This window comes from Hetaerina americana, unplaced genomic scaffold (genome assembly GCF_022747635.1).
Source record: "Hetaerina americana unplaced genomic scaffold, ioHetAmer1.1.p SCAF_11, whole genome shotgun sequence".
Taxonomy (NCBI): Eukaryota; Metazoa; Arthropoda; class Insecta; order Odonata; family Calopterygidae; genus Hetaerina; species Hetaerina americana.
Window position 1 is genome coordinate 15,171,089 of NW_027286181.1, and position 20,185 is coordinate 15,191,273.

Here is a 20,185-nt window from a genome sequence, read left to right on the forward strand (position 1 = left end):
TATATGCACTTCTGTTATTGTAGTCCATTACCGGCACTTCTTGTATTTTGAAAATCTTGTTCCATTCACATTCCTCAAATCAAAATATGCTATGATCGTTAGTGTGTATAATTTTTTAAACAGTGCCCTTAAGCTGGTCTCTATTGCTGCTCGGTTTTTCCTGAATCCAAATTGGTTCTTCTATCTTTCCTTCTATTCATCTGCTAATTATCTGAGTGATTAATTTCTATGAATGAGATATCTAGCTCAATGCTCTATACTCTTTTCATTTATCAATTCATGTATGCACATTATATTCTATCAAAATATAGACTAATAAAAAATACATATTATACATTTTGGTGATCAGGCCATCTTTGTTGACTGAAGAAAATTATGTTTTTGAAGTGAGGGTAAAAGAGAGTCAATTTAGGATGCTGTTCACATAACATGTAATTTGCTTTCATTATATATGTAAAAGGGTTGTAGTATTCGAGGGGTAGAGTATTCAATTACTGACAGAGGACCCAGGTTCAATTCCCAGGCAAGCCTCTCAGGGCACCCTCAGCCCCACCCTAGCTGTGTGATTTTTTGGGCACCAGATTACCTGGTAAACCATAACCAGCACAGGGAAAGGAACTGGCCCCCCACCCTAATATGTGAATATCACACCCCAATTGGGCTTAGTATTGGGTGAACTCTACCATCACCTACCAGACTGACCTTTGGATTGATTGCTGAGTTGATGATTTTTTTTACAAAGGTAAAACAGCATCATGCAAATAGCCTCTACCACTACCTTAGCAAACATGGTTACCCAGACTACTTATTAACTAAATCTTACCACACTCTGCCAGATACATTTTTCAGACAAAAACACACCCTCCTGATAGTCTAAACCTTATCACCACTCCCCTCACATTCACAAAATCTAACATATTCCAAAAGAACTCTACCCCTTAATAAAAAATAATGAATCCACATGTCCCTCTGTTTCTTACAAGCCTCCTGCAAATTTGTGCAGCATTAAAATTAACTAGAACCCTACTCTGCCCTGCTACTCTCCCTCCACCACATTTCTCACCTTGCAACCACTCAAACTTTAAGTTAATGCTGATGCCTTTTCCACTCCTTGTTTCCCCTTTCAAATAAACCTCAAAGGCCACTTGAACTTTGAGAAATGTATGATACTACTTATCTTTAAATTTTGCCCCCTTTTTACATAAGCAAATGTACCATCATAATCTGCACTGTAATATCAAGCACCATTACTGTGCGGCATTTCTCAGTCATCCCATTACTAAACACACCACTTCCCACTGTCAATCCTTTGATAACTGCTTCACTGTAACAGTAATAGAAGTTCTCTCAAAATCAACAGGCAGCATTGAGGTGAGAACCTGGGAAATGGTAGATATTTGACTGCACAGGGCTTTTGAATTTCATGGCCTAAACCAAATTCACTAATAACCAATTGCTATCATTCACCCTATAGATCACCATTACCAAGACACATCCTCAATTCCTCTTCATGTAGTTCTCTCTATCTTCAACCAACTCCCTCACACCTTCTCTCCAAGATCATTGTTATTCTTTCTTTAATGAAGGTGGCTTGATTACTTAAATGATATGCATATATTTTTCTTTCTATGAGTTTACTTTTTTATTTTTGTGTGTGTTTTAATAGTGTATGCAGTATGTTCTATGTTTTGTTGCTGTTCTACATTGCCACTCAGAGGACATCCACATGTACACACTCAATATCCCTCACAACTGCAGTAGCTTTGAAGAATGCTGAATTCAATATGGATTATAATATAATAATATCGTACAGCGAAATAATTGCCCAGGAATGAATGACAAATGTCCTAATTTTTACTGAAATTTTTCTCCAACAAGCTATTCTCTGAGGTGTCATGTGTGCAGAACTCAAATTGAAAATATGTTATGGAATCAGGGAGCTTTCTTTTTTCTATTTATGCATAGTGATCCTGTTCAGTTAAATTATAAAGTCTGTTCAATATTATTCAAAGAACAGTGCTGCGACTGATATTCCAAAGGAGTCACGTGCTGAAATTTATTAATTTAACTGATTACATTGAAAAAAAAAACAAAATGATGGTTCAGAAACTTCATTTTGCATAGTTAAGATCGGAATTCTCCAAATTGAAGCCCTTGGGCTCTGACGTAGTTGAGGAGGAATTTTGTCCATCACGAAGAGTAACATAATACTGGTATGATTTTGACCACATTATGGCCAACATCAATGATACAATGGTTATCTGTCATATACATTGTATTAACGAAAGCTGGAGTTTTGTCTTTTTCAAAATTCTGCATGTTGAAATGAATTTTAAATCACACCAGTCAGCAAAGCCCCTAATTAGCCCCTCAGTGCCATGCATTTCAAAAATTTGGGACAATTTGTGAAAAGATGACTTTCCCACCAACTTATTTCAACAGTCATTAATCTGGAATTATTTTCCATGGGAGCCTACAGAATGACAACATTTGGATTTGAACTGTGGAATGAGCTGACTAATCAAGAATGTCCTCTTTCCTTTTAGAAATGCTAACTTTTAATATTACAAAAGATTATCATTTTATATGACCCACTGAACTTAGTTACTCCTATATAGATAAATATTTCTCTTTTGATCAACTAAATGTTCAAGTCTGCCATCCATATCTTATTTACCCAGATCATCTAATATCATTTGTGCCCAAAATAAATTTAACTTCATCTTTAACCTTTAGATATTAACTATGAAATGCAAGTATTAACCTGTAGTGTACTGTCTAACTGAGCTCTCTCATATGCTCTGCATAATCTCTTAAGGCACCATCCCATGGGCAAAGAGACTTACAGGGGTGCATTATATGATGCAGTTGAAAAATGGCAAAAAGATAAAGTAAATCTATGATAACAATGCTGCAAGAAGGTGGTAAGTGAACAGAAAGATAGGTAGTTAATAATTGATAGAAAGTGGTTGATGAGGCTCTTAAATTCCCAAACTGCCATTGCATGCTGGTGATGACAGTTCAGTTCCAAACTCATCTCTGTATCCTCCCCATCATTTAGTTCCCCTTTCATGAACCTAAAAAAATTAATAGAACAGTACTAAGTCATTTTTCCTCTTTTGTGCATAGGAAGATTTTGAATATTGCGTAGAATCAAAAGATATGTTGCTCTTTTCTTTGCATCTAAGCTTTGTTACACAGTGTATGTTTTGGGGTCCTGAGCCATCATCAGGTAGAAGATAATGAAAAACTAGAAAAACAGAATACGTACCATAGGTAAAGACAGGAAGAAGGGAGAATTATGGGTGGAGAAAGGAAAATAGGGAAAATTGTGCATAGAGGAGAGAAGTATTTTTGTTATGCTGTCTCATACCTGATGGCTCAAAGATCTGAAATGCATGTTATGTAATAAAGCTGTATTTTAGTTAAAAAGTCCAGCGCATAGTTTGATTATACCAAATGAATCCTTCCACCAAATCAAGTCTGAAACTGTGAAAATTGCGAAGTTCAAGGTTGCCATGTTTTTCCACTTAAATACTCTTTCTAAAATGTTTATACCTATTTTTGGACTTGTGAGTTTATTCCCCTTTTTTATTATATTTTCTTTTTAATGTGGGTGGAATGATATACTAGTGGATAGAGTGCTTAACTACTTACTGGAGGCCCTGGATTCAAAATCCAGGTTATGTCTCTGATAACCCTAAATTTCATCCTAGCTGTGAAGTTTTTTTGGTACCAGATCTTCCTGGAAAACTGCAGGCGGTACAAGTGAAGTAACTGGCCCCCATTATTGCCCTGTCAATGTTTGAATTGCACACCCTGTTGGGCTTATTACTGGGTGAGCTCTATGTTCACTTATCAAACCAAAGTTTAGGCTGATAACCTGGGTTGATTTGACCGAAAGATACTCCCTGTAATCTACTGAATGGCATCATAATCTGAAAGACTGCACAAATGCACTCCATCCCCATGATATTCAAATGTAATCAAAAGATAAACCTAAAAATAAAATTCAGATAATACATATTTAAGATGAAACTGAAACATTTTGAAACAATCTCACTACCCACGCAGTATGACATGTTACAAATATTATATAAATGTGCAGCCTTTTTGTAATTCATTTGCTCCTGGAAAAACACTTGCGATTTGTAAAAAAAAAATTTCCGCTTAAATGAAGTAGTTCTACAACAAACCAGAAAAGTTGTAGGCTTGTTTTAGGAACATTTTTATTATTTTCAACGGTGGTCACTTGTTATTAGATTGTTTATTCAGCAATATGCGTCAATGTTCAACAATGGCTTCATGCCTAAAGGACAATCGACAAAGCCTTGCCTGCTTGCACCGAACTGGCAAAGAGGAAGAATTCTCTCCACAAAAGGATGTGTGGCTGCACGTCTACACCTCAGTGGTTGGTGCCCATGCTTGCCCTCCCAGTCAGAAAACATTTCCAGCACCTCTATGTACATGTATGTACTAATTTATAATGTTAGTATAAGTTACTCAGGGTCATTTTTTTTTAAAGATACATATTTGATGAATTTTTACCAGCTGAACTTTGTGGAAATACTCCATTGTTTAAGTAAAATCATGACTTCATATTTTGTCAAATTTTAAATCATATTTCTCACCTTGGCTTTCACAGCTGCCATTTTCATGTTTGTGCCCAATTTTCATTTTCACCAATGGACCCACTGCCACATGGAGGAAAGTGGAGATGATGGGAGATATTTTAAAGTGTTGTTTACAAGGATAGTTGAAAAGGGGTTTGAGGAGGAGACTCTTTAAGTTAGTTCGACTTTTCTCACCATTTAAATAGGGAGACGTGGAAAATACCTAATGAACTTCTTTGGGCGATTTAGACTTCTTAGTGCAATCTGAAACAGGCCCAAGATGCCTGCTGTTCAATGATTGTGTCTTCCCCTTTGCAGTCCATCCTATCTCCTTACCTAAGAGTAGATGAAAGTATTGCCGATTTGAGCATTGTGCCTCTCCTTTCCATGCTTGTATTTCTTCAACTAATCTCTTTCACACTTGCCATGTTAATGCATTTGTTTTTCGAATGCTCTTTTATCACTGATACTTCCAATTTCCTTCATCTTGAGAGTCTCTTTGACCATATTCACTGCCCATTTCTGTCTTGGTCTACCCCTTGATATTTGAAAACTATTCACTCTGCTTCCCTCGTATATCTTCTGCTGGGTGATTCAGCTCTCATCCATTCCCTTAACTTGACCAACTCATTTCTCAATCTATCAGTCCAATTTCTGCCTCCAAAAAATCTTCATACCCTCTTATCTTTGCGGGCCTTGGTGGCAGCAGGGTAACGTCCTCTTCTGCCAATCCAAGGGTCACGGGTTTAATTCCCGCCTGGGTTGGTTTTTCTCCACCTAGGGCTTGGGTGTTTGTAATCGTCTCCATTGTTGTCACTGTTAATAGTCTGGTGTAAAGACCAAAAAGTGCCATTTTTGGACTAAGGCTAAATAAATAAATACCTCATATTCATTGTATTGATTCAACATTAGCTTATCGTGACATACCCAAGTTTCACTTTCGAAAGCATAAATATTGTGGGGAGGGGTTCATTTGCACACAATGCCATCTTTGATTCCTTAAATTTTTTCATGTACTACACGTAAAATGAACCACTGATATGATGGCATTAGCATGCTGTTTAATATCTTCATCTCTCCTGCCATCTTTCATAAAATATCCTCCAAGGTGCGGAAAAACTACTATCCTGTTGAATGTCACCCTGATTCTCATTTACTCATCACATTATTGAAGTTACCCTCTGTTCCCTGTCAATCTGCTGGGATCAGCCATCATCAGCAGATAAGAGGAGGATAACGTGTCATAATTCTCAAATCTTCAGCATCTCAAATCATTACCCCTTCCTTAATTATCAACCGAATGATTCTATGTCTACTGCTTATGCAAGGTGTGGAAGCTGATCTTACTTAGATTCATGATATTGTAGTGTGAATACAATGTGAGAGATGCATTATTTTCAAATGTTTTCATGAACATATGAAGAGATTCCACGAAGTTATGCTTGAAACAGTTTCCTTTCTTGTAACATAAATGTCAAATATTTAACATTTTCTTATGTCACATAATGTAATGACATAAATACAATAGAGTGTATTGGACACTATGTTAAAAATAATAATTGAATCACATTTATTGTAACTTTATTGTTCATATCATCTACAAGATCTCAGCCTGATGCAATGAGATTTGCTGTTTTATCATTTGTAGCTAAATGTCATTGGTGGAAATTTCTCATTATAATAAATTTTGATTTTGTTGCAAGAGATACTCAATTTCATATATGTTCTTTTCGATATGTTCTTCAACTTGGTAATGGCAAATCTTATCCTAGCAATCGTCAAGACCATGTGAATGCTTTATCCTAACAGAATAGCCCAGTTGTTGAAGTGATTAAATTCTCAAGTGGCATGGAGAAGAGTTGTTTAAATATAACTAGTGCATGGAAACAACTCTTTATGTAAACATGCAGTATGGATACAAAGGGTAGTGCAAATATGCTTAAGCTCTTGCATGCAATAATTGGGTTTTCTTAGCTCACATTCCAGGATATTATAGGATATGTTACCCAAGTAATAAGTACTCATATTGGCCTTTGTTGCTTATGCTTACACACTGAAAATGCATTAAGGATTAGCATTGAAATGGAGCTAATTAACGTAATGGAAGATTTTATGGATCAGAAATTTGCAGAATTGAAAGATTTGGCCTTATCAGTAACATTGTTAGTTGGTATGGCTCTTGGAGAAATTATTCCATTGTATCTCAGTGTAGATGGATGTTGCATTATAAAGTGGAATTGCTGTGCTGCAAAAGGTAAAGGCTCTTTAATTTATTTGGCTGATATTGATAATTTTTGCATGGTTACTGGTTTATAAGAATGGCTTTGCTTTGCAATTAATGGCTGACATGTTTGCTTTGGTAAATATTTTGTGTAGAGCATATTCAAATTGTGAACCGAATAACATTCTTATGGTGGTGAATCTTAGGGTGGATGTATGAATTACTTCAGTCAATAGTAACAAACAGGAATTGTAGCCAGGATTAATGACAGGGAATATGGCCAGAAGCAGTCAGATGAAGTATTTAAAGAATGAAAATTAAGTGGTAATACTTTCTTTTGTAATCAGTGTGGAAGTCATATTTAGTAATCTATACATTTCAGGTATTTTTTCTTGTATTAGGAAGAAACCTTAAGACTATATAAGTACTACTATATAAGAATACTACTATGTAAGAATCTACTGTATAAGAAAAATCTTAATCTATGAATAAAACCTTAAGTAATATTACTCCTTCTATGTGAAGATTAATGTTAATAATAAATTATTGCTCATATTTATTATGACCCTGAAATCATTAGGTAATAAAACTTATGGCTATGAAATAGACATACTAATTGTGTTGATTTAATTAAGATTTGTCAATTTAGTAATAAACATTTGATATGTTGACAAAGTTATGAAGCTCAATATATCAACAAATTTGGGTTGGCAACTTGATGGACTAAAAGAATTCATGTTGCCCAGTAATGTGTTACAGAGATTAGAGTAATCTTTGCTGTGCTCCACTCTGATATATGTGTACCTTCTTCTGATTATTTACATCTTTGTTATACCCTGTGAGCTACCATGTAGCTAGGGGTTACTTTCAGTATTAATGCTGGAGTGTTGCAAGCTATACTTGTTGCTTTTATTCACAGCTAATCCATATATATATGTATGTACAAGATAATATGGACCAAAATCTTGTAAACTTCTGTATCAAATCTAAGTGTGATTGAACTGCATTTTACTTATAGTGCTCCTGGCCTTAATGTATATTTTAGGCTCTTCGTATTTGTAAGCATGGGTAAATATAGGATTAATGTATAAGAGAGGAATCTGAATAATAATAATCATAAATTTTGATAGTCCCACAACAAGTAGTCCTCAAGTGTGGGACAGGTCAATAAATTAAAAAAAACCATCTATTATGAATGGATATCTTGATAAGAAGTTATTAAACATGTTGAAATATAACTTAAATAATCATTAAACGAATTCAAAAGTATAAAGTTAAAATGGCCGTCCAATTGATTAAGATATTATCATTTATTCAGAGACAATGAACTGAATTGTCAATCAAATATTTCCTTAGTTGGGTCTTGAAGCATGGGAGGAATCTCTGTTCTTTAATATTAGGAGGTTAAGAATGTGTTGTGTGCAGCTGCTCCCTTCCAGTGCTACACAACATCCTACCCACACCCACATTGCACACAGAGTGATGTACATAATGTTTCACATTACCTTAGATATGAATTAGTTACCTCTCCATATTTATAGCAAGAGGCAACCATGTCTTAATCTTGTACCTATCACTGTCCATCCCCATCACCGTAGTGTTTTTTGTAGTGCTGTACCCATACAAAAGTTTTTCATAAGCACATCTCTCTCTAGTCTACTCTGTCAAATGCCTTTCATGAAATCCATGGAACAAAAGAGGCCACCGGAATTGCTCTCCAGTCTTTTCTATTAAGATTCTCAATAGAAACAACGAATAATGTTTCCTTCCACTCTGTTGGCCCAAATTAATTCTCAATTAAGCAGGTCTTTGCATTATCGTATAATTTCTTCTTTTGTAGATTTTTATATTTTTGATGTGTATAAAAATACACTTAAAAGTCCTACAATTCTCACTGTTACAGCTTTATCCTTCTTTAGGATGTGAATTGAAATTAATATCATGAAGTCATCTGAAAAAACTCCTCATGAATGTAGTAAAAATGCAGTCTTTCCTCATGCAATCCCCAAATGTCTTCCTTTGATTTTTTTCAAACATTGAGTGAATGTGAGTGGTTGTATGTATTCCAACTGTTTGCCTTCTTTGTTTTCATTTTCCTCAATGCATTTTCTATATCACTTGATAGTATTTCTGCACCTAGGTTAACTTCATCCTTGTAAGATTCATTTCTCTATATTTGTTGTTAGATCACTTGATCATGGGAAGCATGAAACTGCTGATTTACACTGATTTCACTAAACACATTTAATACTCTGCCAAAATGGGCAAAATAAGTGGATCAGTCATATGTTTTCTCGACTCCCATAATATTTCTCCACAACTTAGTTCAAAAATGAAATCTGACTAAAACCCAGGATCCATGTCACCATTAGCCCAATCAGAAGAATTCACAAAACCAAGTAGATTTTCCTCAGTTCTGATAAATGTTTATCAGAAATGACTTATTCCCTTAAGATACAAAAGCAAAGGCATGGCTGCCATCCAATGGCTATCATCAAAATTATTATTGAACTGGCTTAACTGACTGGAAAATATCAAGATGGCAATTCACAGCTATGTACATGATGTCAATATGAGTACCACTGCATTGCACCTCCCCCTGACTCAGGCTTCCTCAGTTTCTAGTTTGGGCCTATGGAGTTGCTGTTGGTTTGGCTACTCTCTGTCCCAGATTTCCTCAAATGATGTTGCTGGTCATTAGCAATGGCCTGATTCCAAATGTGTGTATGCAGCCCAAGGCAGTTTCTCATTTTCCAAGGTCCCAATCTTGAAACTCAAAGGTTTGCTTTCAGCTTCTCCTTCATCGACTTTTCATTCAAGAAAACAGGAGTATTATTTACATTAATGGTAATAATAATGATACACACTTGTCCACCCTGTAGTAAAAATGGTGCTCCACCTTGAACTGCACCAACTCCTACTTAAATGGAGTGGTACTCTTGTTCCATGTTCTTGAAGCTTGCTCAAGTCCAGAGATGGGCCTAATTCTCTTCTCCCTTATTCGCAAAACTTTCAAGTTACTCCATGAAGATCTCTTATTCCTAATTCCCATGGAGGAAAGCTGCGGTGGCATTGAAGTGATCTTTATCCAAATTCTTTCATTTAGCAAATGAGAGCAATATTCTGATGGAGGAACCCCTGACCACATGAGAAAATGTCCCTTCATAATCCACTCTATATTTGTATGCATAGCCCTTAGTAAATAACATAGTCTGATGATTGCACACATCTCCATCAGTTCCCATTGTTACTATTTTCTATAACCCCTCCATCAGAGTCTCATTCTTGAAGAATGACGGATATTCACCTCTCATTGTAGCTTTTCCCTGCCCCTTTGGTGACTCCCCTAGTACAGTTGTCATCACCAGTCTTGTCCCATGTTGTTTTTTTTATAAGACCACATCATTGGGCCACTTTTTGGGTACTCTCCATCCCTGTGAATGCCTGCAGATACATTCATCTTCCAAAACTTGCTCATACTCATCAGATGCTTCACTGGTCGAACCATCATTGCTCCTTCTCATGAGGTATGACATTGCTTTTGTCATCTGGAAGTAAATAAATGAGAAATTCTATCTCTCCCCCCTCAGCATATTTCTTTATGTTCTAATTCATCATCATCTAATTCCTAACATATCAAATTCCTGGCATTCACAGCAATATTTTAACTTTGAGAATTGATATGTAGTTCTTTTGAGGTCTTTAAGTACCCAATGAAAATATACTTGTGAGAATCTCCCCTGCTTGTTGTGTATGTTGATAAGCTGGCAAGTAGAACTGATGTCTACGTCGCTTGGTCTTGCCTTGCTTTGTACTCTGCTTACATGTGATCCCATGCTCCTTATAATCCTTTTGGGGACTCTGGGATGACTTACACCCTTCCTTGTTGCACTCTTAGCGCACTGGGATGAAATTTCTTACCCTTAGGCTGGACATGAATGCAGTCTTCTTTGTTGCATCCTCAGAGCCCTTTTATTTGGCATCATGGTCTATAATCATCAATCTTACATGATCATAGCTTATTTTTATGCCCATACTTTCCATGCCATGATCATTGTATCATATTCCTCTCCTAAAACATTCAACAATATCAACATCATTAGTTCATTGGCCATCCCTGCATTGATGACATATAGTTTCCGTGTAAGAGGCAGAATATCATTTGAATATTCTTCCATCATATTCACTCAACCGTGTTCTAAAGAGCTTCCTCAAAGAACATAACCTTCTTGTGAGTCCATAGGATATAAAACCTAAGCTAGCCTCAAACATATTTTTGATCCAGCCTGCGCATCTTTGCGTGTTTCTGTCTCCATACCTTCTAGGGCAGGCCACATATCTTTGATATTTAGGAGCAGCTCCATCTGGAACTTGCAGTTTCTGTCCTTGCTCCTACCAGTCAACTTCTCGATGGTTGGCAGCATTGCATAGCAAAGATAACAAGTTCAATGCCAGTTAAACTGTGTGTGTGTGTGTCATGTAAAAGCATGTTCATGGTTGGTTCCAAAAATAAATAGAAAAAATTGGCAGGAAAATTTATTTCAGATCCAAGTAAAAATTACTAAAATTCATCAAAATAGCACCCTTGAGCATTGATACACAAATGCCAGTGTCTCTACCAGTCGCCATACACTTCTTAGAAGGCATCTAAAGGAATCTTGTTCAGGGTCCTCATTGTGGCCTCCTTGACATTATCCAGTATTTACAAGCCTTTCAAGATCATTTTTTTCTTGGGAACAAAAAGAAGCCCGGTGATGCCAAAATCAGGGCTGTAAGGTGGTAAGGGCAGTGATGCCTCCTGGTGTTTGCCTAGGGACTTGGTCATGAGGAACGTGGTGTGGGACGGCACATTTTCATGGTGCGGCCTCCAGTTGGCAGAGATCTCATTGCTGATACACTTCTCTTTTTTCCCGCTGCCTTTTGAGGACTTTCATGTAAAACTTACTGTTCACTGTCTGTCCCACAGGCACAAGCTCTTTGTCGATAGTGCTTTTTGTGTCGAAAAAGACCATTTTTACTTATTAGTTATTACTGAGTTATTTTTGGGACAGAATTTATATTAGTTAACTGTAGGGAGAGTTGCTGGATATTCATGGACATCCACATAAATTTGAAAACATCACAGTCATCCTCATCACTCCTACTAAGCCAAGACATCTCACTCCCCCTGCCTCCCAATGTTGAAAGTCAGTGGCTCTTAGTTTTGCATGTGTGATTGGATTTTGGAGGTTAGGGTGTTTAACTGACCTTTCATGCAGAAAATTCTAAAAAAAATATCACTCAAGATTGCAGGAGTTTCAAAACTTTGGGTTATCCTACTTGCACAAGCTCATTATTTTATCTGATTTCTATCTATTAAAATAAACAATTTCTATTTGTATTGTAGGAGAGATAGAAATTTAGAGTGATGAAAATGGATGTATGCAGCTCACTTGGTTTAATTTAATATGCATTGGTATTTATTTTTTATGGGAAATAATTTTATTCTATTTTTCTCTCAGATCTTAAGCCAAAACCTCTCTTTGTGTTGTAATTATGTTTGTATTTGAGAAATGGTTATCTATATACATTTACTGTACTATTTCATTGCTATCAAGAAGTGAGAAGGAAAAATTACATGCAAACTATCAAGGATATATCAGGAAATCAATTGAATTATCAAGGATTAAAGTGAGATGGCAAGAATACCTAGAAGAACTGTATTGTAAAGGAACGGCATTCCCATGGTACTACTTAAATGTTTAGGAAAAGGAAGGCAGAAGAGTTTGCATGGTCTAATTTGCAGCAGTTATGAGAGGAATTTGGCCGAAAGATTTTATCGGATCAGTGTTAGTTCCTATTCCAAAAAGGGAAAGACAGCAATATGTGAGGACTACAGAACAATAAGCTTGAGTATACAGCAGCAAAAGTTGTCCTTAGGATCATCAGCAAGATGATAGAGAGCAGGGCAAATAATTACTTAGGGGATGATCAGTTTAGGTTCAGGAAGGGGAGAGACAAGTCTGATGCCTTAGTAGTAATGAGGTCACTAATAGAAAGGAACAGAGAACACAATCATGATTTATTTCTTTGTTTCATAGAATTTGAGAGTGTTTGATAGGTGAATTGGGTAGAATTAATGAATCTATTGCAGAAAATAGGAGTTTCTTTTAGGGATAGGACACTTTCATACAACCTGTATATATCTCAGACTGCTCAGTTGTAAGTGGTGGATTGAGTGTTAGGATGAGAGGTGTTAGGAATAGGAGTAAGGTAGGAGTGTCCATAATTACCTGTAGTCAACAATGTAAATGTGAAGGGAATGGTAGAAGAGGTATGGGAAGGCCTAAGATAGGAATTAAAGGCTATGTGGAATTAATTGTATTTAGGTTAGGCATTGTGGACGATCTAGTTTTATTTAGCCAGTCAGCTAAGGAATCACAGTCATTGCTGAGTGCTTTAGGATATCAGTGTGATAGATATAGTATGAGAATCATTGTAAAAAAAACAAAGGTTATGCTCTTTACATGTTAAATGTTTAAATTGGAGGGCAAAAAAGTATAACATTTCAATTATCATGCACCAAAATGGTCAAAACATTAGAGACATAAGGAGGAGAATTGCATTGAGAAAAGAAGCTTTCACTCGGCGATAATTGATGACAAGGACGTTGAGTGAGGAGGTTAAGAAATGGCTCGTCAAAACTTGAATATGGAGCATGGTTTTGTATGGTTTTTTGAACATGGTCATTGAAGCAGGATGACAGCCGTAGATTGGAGGCTTTTGAAATGTGGGTGTGGAGAAGGATGGAGAAGTTTAAGTGGACAGAAACAAAAATAAATGAGGAAGTGCTATGAATGGTCGGGGGGAGAGAGGATTGTTGGGATAAATCCAAAGGGGGTAGGAAAGATGGATGCAGCGAATTCTGATAGGTGATGGAATGTTGAAGACAATGAAAGAAGGGAGAACGGTAGACAAACGAGGAAGGGGCAGGAATAGGATAGGAATGTTGTATGGAATGAAGGGAGGAAGGAACTATGGAGGAATAAAGAGGGGTTTATCATTGTGTCTGGAGTGTCCGATTGGTTGTTGTGGTGTGAGGCCAAGAAATGTAGGGGTGTTAAGTTTGTGTCCATCCAAAGCCTACCATCAATAGTAGACTACCAATTAATGATTATTTCAGTACTATGGATTTATAACATTCTATAATGTGAAGAAGCTCCTAAAAATTAGTCGCCCATTGTAATTACTCTAGCTTCTAGTATAAATTAAAAAATATTTACTGCCTAATGATGGTAACCATTAATAGTGTGTGTTGAAGGAATATTTTTATGTTTCAGCTTTTGTAAGTGATAACTTGAAATATATTATTTTTGGTATAATTTCAGACAATAAAAATAGTGGCCTGGCCTTTTAATAGGGTTAATTCCCTTAATTAAGTGAGGTTTGCTTACTTTTTGCATGAATCAGTTTTGGTATGGCTGATGATAAATTATACATTTTTTAATTTCAGAAGTCAACATGCATTTTTTTTGCCTGATGCTTAAATGCTAGTTGTTAGGAAATGCAGACAAGTATCTTCCAATGCTGTTGATCCATATTTTGAGACATATAATGAAACTTTAATAAGTATAAAATAGCTCTTAGTTGGTTTGTTGACAGCAATTTTGGTATCTATTGCAAATGTGGTTTCTCATTTACTGCAGTCTGTTTGGTGATAACCTGGCTAACAGTGACTTGTGAGATGGCAAACAAGCACAAGAGAAGTGTCAAAAGTTTGAGAAGTATTAGTGACCTGGATGTAAAATATGCTGTGACTGATTTTAGTTGCGATGAGACCCCAGGATAAAGTTTTCTCCATTTTTATTAGTTGGATTTCCTTATTATAGCAAAGTATATGGTTTTCTTGTGCAATCATTTTTCACTTCATCTCATTCTCTCATATTCTTGCTTGTGTCGTGTGTTCAAAGCAAAATTTTCCCCCTTGATAAACTGAGCAAAACATCATTGCATTTTTGCTAGCGTGTATCTTAAATATTTTAGAAACAAAACGATACTTAAAACCTTGGATATTAAAATCACTTTATTAATCATCAAGGTTAAACTGAAATAGATTTAATCAATTGTGAAAAATACCAAACATAATTACACGTAATTGATCAGTTATTCAACCCTGAGATTACTGGAATATGTAGCAATAAACTCTGGAATTAAATAAAGCGCTTTTAATGACAACCAGGAGTGAAATTTAACTTTAAAATATCACAATTGACATCATTTCAGGGTTAGAAAATCTGTTAAAAAGTTTGGCGCTCATAGAGTTAAAAAAGTCCTGGGTCTTTGGGTCTTGGACTGCCAACAGTAAGATATCTCAAGCTTCAGACAGTATCTTGTGCTGTGGTTATGAATGCCTGACCTCAGTCAAAATCCCTGGTAGATTGTGTATTCATGATGAATGGAATGTTAAAACTTTACTGATTGTATGGTTGGCAACATAATTAAAACCTGCATGAACTAAGTTGAAATTGAACTTTGTAGAAATGTTAAAAAGCTCATCTAGTCATTGAAGGAAAGTAGGAAACCAGATTCCCTTCTTCCACTGCCATCCCTCTCCCTCATTCCCTGTACATATCTTCTTCATTGAATTGCTATGTGCATATATCACTCCTCCTTGTAAGGATTTTTTCTCTAATTATTTAAAGGCAGATCTGACCCATCTTCATTAGATGCATGCAGTTTATACCTCTTAGTGTGTTGGCCAGGTTTTCCTGAGTGGACTCTAGATGTCATTGTAGTATATTTTAACGTCAGTAACCTTTGTGATGTTTTTCCTCATTAGGTGTATAAAAATGAAAAAATCATCTTAAATAAACCAACTAAATAAACTTTAGTACAGTCTCATTAGCATATTTTTTGTGGATGAAAGAACTAAGCTCTAAGGGAAGAGTATGTTTATGGCTGAAGGGTAATGGGAGCAAGTAGTTTAAGCTATTCACAATTCAGAAAAGTCATACCTAATACTTGTTCACCCATCATGATATTGTTAAATATGGCCAATGATTAGTTAGCCAATAAGTAACACGTGTAAGGATATTACTTCTTTGGTTTAAAACTCATTTTACAAGTCATTAAAGTGCAGAAAGTGTATTTATGATGATTGAGTAAAAGAAAAGGTTATACATATTTTTTGTTCTTTAATGAGCTATAGTATGACTAAGATTTGTTGCACAAAACAAGCAACACTGGGGTGGTGAAAATTCTAGTTCGGAAAGAAATATATTATGGTAAAAAGGAAAGTTTATTTTTATTGGTAGTTTGATTTATTATTTGGTATGTAAATGAAACAATTTGGTTTTTGTTTAACAGCTAGGAAATTAAACTAATTAAGTAAGAGGAATTGAGGAGCTGACAAGGCTACACTGTATTTTAAAATTATTATCAACTTTCAGCGCAGTTTTAGGAAGTATATAATAGTGATGCACCATCATTTTTAAATGATGGAAAATTTTTGAATGCTCTTGGCATATTTAAAATTATTGTCCATTTTACTTAGAAGAAACCTCCAAGTAATTCTATTACATCTGCACAATTAGCAAATATTTTGGTGCGAGTGAACGTTGAGCCTGAAAATTGTCATTAAAGCAAAGTCATCGTATGCTACTTTAAATTTCAGTTGACATAGTGTAATTTTCCAGTTTACCTGGTGCATGACTGATTGACAATTGTATGCGTTGGGATAATTGTAATGTATTTCGATGTTTGGCATATGCCCTCACAGATACTCTGCTATGAATCTTATTGTTTCCACAGGGGTCACCATTGGATGTTCCACAGCAACCAATGACTCCACCTGGCCTCCCTCCTCTTCTTAGCAAACCTTCTACTTGCCCAGAATCCTGCACTGGTAATGAAAAATCTTCAGTCGCTCCGCCGAACAGCCAAGTCAATCCTCCGCCGATGGTACACAAAGACCTCCTCACAAGGAAACCCAGGAACGACCAAAATGATAACTCAAATTCTGAAAGTAGCATTTCTCAAGCATTGGTCCCCTATAACAAGCCAAGTGAAACCCAACCACAGGAGTCTCCGACTGTACCTGCAAATAAGCCATCTCGTTCCAGAAAAGGCTACCCTCAGCGGTCGCGAAACAACAATCCTCCACGTAACACTTATCTTCAGCCACCACACTTCATTCGTCAACTTGCAAGCCTAGATGATGAACCATTTGCTGCACAGGTCCCTGAAATATCTCCACAGTCTCAGGAGAAACAAAACCAACCATTTCTACCTCAGTCTTCTTCAACCACTCCTGCAAATCTTAGTACTCAAACTGAGAAGACTGAAGCACCACGACCTCAAAGTTGCTGCCGTCAATCCCCATTCCCTCTTCCTCATCCACCAACTCCACTCTCTCATCCACCAACTCCTATCCCTCAACCACCAACTTCTGTTCCCCATCCACCAACTCCTCTTCCACACCCATCAACTCCTCTTCCCCATCCATCAACTCCTCTTCCCCATCCATCAACTCCTCTTCCACACCCATCAACTCCTCTTCCCCATCCATCAACTCCTCTTTCTCATCCACCTACTCCTGTCCCTCATCCACCAACTCCTGTTCCCCATCCTTCAACTCCTCTCTCTCATCCACCAACTCCTGTCCCTCATCCACCAACTCCTGTCCCTCATCCACCAACTCCTGTCCCATTTGCAAGCATTCCCTTGAGTTCTGGTGGCAGACCAAATTTTCCTGAGATAAGCATTGTTCCTCTCCCTGACTTGGGCTCCAACCCACAGCAAACAAGCCCAAGGCATGCAAGCTCCTATCCTGAGGTAAACAATTACTATTCTTCAACTTTGCCGCACCAAACACCACCTGATAAGGTTATACCCGAAGCTCACAGGGGTGCGTCCATCTCTGATATTCTTAATTCTCAGGCACAGCCTTCCAGCCGTAGAGAAAACCAGGCAAAGCATGAGAAGGGACGCCAGAGGAGAGGGCCGATGATAAGTGATCAGTTTTACAGACCTGGAAATGAGAATTCTGGCCCGAGCAATGCAGTTCTTCAACTTCCTAATTCGAATGCAACATTTCTTGGGACTGAGGCTCGTCCATTTAATGCAATGCAGAATTCGGAAAATCTTGCTGCATTACCACCAAATTTTTATCAGGATGCCACTATGTCATCTGCCAGTGCTCAAAAAACCAACTCTCAATCGACGTCCACAAAACCATCTTTCTTGAACCCTCATTATAAACCTTCCATTGCTCCTACTCCTCCAATTATACCTGGAAACTATAATGAGAGAGCAAACAGGAAATCAGCCAATCTAATCCCCTCAGCACAAAATCCAGTTGACCTGGGAGGTTGGGCCTCAAATCTCCCATTACCAACCCAGAATCCTCAGCCATCGGTAAGTGATCTTACTGCTGCAAATTTTGATAATGACGTCCCAAAAAATTATTCAAAGTTGGCGACTGCTGTGAATCAGCTACCGAACTTCCGTGCTGCATTCCTCAATCAAAATCCTCAGCTTGAGAGTACCTCTCAGTCTACTCTCCCAACCCAGTCCACTGCACAGGTCAATCCTCCGAGGTACTCAAGACCTGCCAGGAGAAACACAAGGAAAAATGCCGACCGGAGCAATAAAGATCCTATAAAACCTCCACTCAATAGTCCTTCAGTGTCATATGGTGGTCTATCGGCATATAATGCACAGCCTGAAAGTGCTGCATCCATTGCTCATTTCTGTGCCCAGCTCAACTGTCAACTCAGCTACCCTCCAATTCGCCCACCTCACCCAGCATCGGCAGCACCCCCTCCACCTCCGTATCCCGAGAATGCTTTGCTTCCCCCTCCCAATGCACTCCCTGCTCCTCCCAATGCCCTTCCACCTGCAAACCCCCTCCCCCCTCCCAACCCCTTCCCATTTCCCAGATTCAATGCTCCGTTGCACGGCGGCCCAAATCCACTTCCACCACCACCGGCTGGCCCTCAGCAAAACCAACAACCTTTGGATTCTGTCCGTGGCTCTTGTATGGCTATCTTGTCTGCAACGTCGATCATCATGCCTCCCCCACCACCAAACCCGCCAAACTTCCTCTTTCCACCTAATTATGAAATGGAGATGATGGCACGACAGCATCAATTCCACCGACAGCAAATGGCTGCTGGCCTAGACTTATTCTCAGAAACTCTGAGAAATACAATGGACCCTACGCGGAAGCTGTAAAAAGCAATGAAAACCATGGCTTGAGGTTTATGATGAGAGAAAAAGGCACTACTAATGCACTACCTTTTGATAATGTTATATAGAACTGTGTGTTTTGAAGCCCTGGTAAAAATTTTTGAATTCATAGTTACTATTGATCGTAGAATATTTTAGTTTAGGACTGATATTTATAGCAATTTTCCACTTAAAGTAGAGTAGAAAAGATTTTTTTAATGATGCATTTTTCTAAAATTGTGGTCATACATATAGTATCCTTGCTCCTACTAATTAGTATTTACCATGTTAGTAATAATAATGAAATCCTATAATGTTTGCTCATTTATACATGTTTTAGCATATAGTCATTAACTGATTACCTTCACAGACTAAAATTCTTCAGATTTTGTGTCTGGAAAGTCTAGGATTCTGTATCTTTAGATGAAAAAAAACTAGATTTTTTAACTCTATAACTATTTTTTAGCTTTCTTCTCTTACTCCAAAAGTATGTTTGCATAAAAACATTAGCTGATAATGATATCTGCACATTCTATTACTATAATGCTAATGATCAAGTTAGGTGGTTGGCGATTAAGGAATGCAGATTTTTAAAAATTTTAATACTTAAATGTGACTTTTCTGTGCCAAAATCTTTTATCTAAGCTATGTTTTAATCCCCTATTGCAATATGTACTTACATAATGAAACATTTAGGTCATTCTAGATTTATTATGTGTTAGTTGAGCCATACTGTATAATGGCCAAGAATGTTTGCACATTAATTGCACAGATGGAGGGGATCACTTTGAAATACAAGACCAATAGTTTTCCTGGGAAGGTAAAAATCATTAGCTGCCATTAATTTGGGAAATGCTCCGCTGCATGTTGAAAAAAGGTGCTTATATATTGTCTAAGGGTGCTAATGACTTTGCTTGGCCTAAGAGTCAGTTCCTGAATTTAATGATGGTTTGCTTTCTCAAGAGTTGCTACTGCCCAGCCACTCCGTGAAAACAAAAGAGATGAGAGATTATTCGGCTCAAACATGCCAGTTGGCATTTTGATAGTTTTTCATGCTGAGAACTGGAAAGAAAAGAGCTCCTTGTTGTGATAATATTTCATATGAATATTGTACGGTGATTGAATACAATTTATTATATGACCG

General features: G+C 37.1%; 1 protein-coding gene across 1 annotated transcript; it reads left to right on the top strand.

The window, feature by feature from the left end:
- The first annotated feature begins 4,297 nt into the window (after positions 1–4,297).
- Positions 4,298–19,047, top strand: LOC139701089 (uncharacterized). Its single transcript, XM_071599664.1, has 2 exons — positions 4,298–4,411; positions 16,624–19,047. The coding sequence occupies exons 1-2, from the start codon at positions 4,298–4,300 to the stop codon at positions 19,045–19,047; spliced, it is 2,538 nt and encodes an 845-aa protein (XP_071455765.1).
- The last annotated feature ends 1,138 nt before the right edge of the window (positions 19,048–20,185 follow it).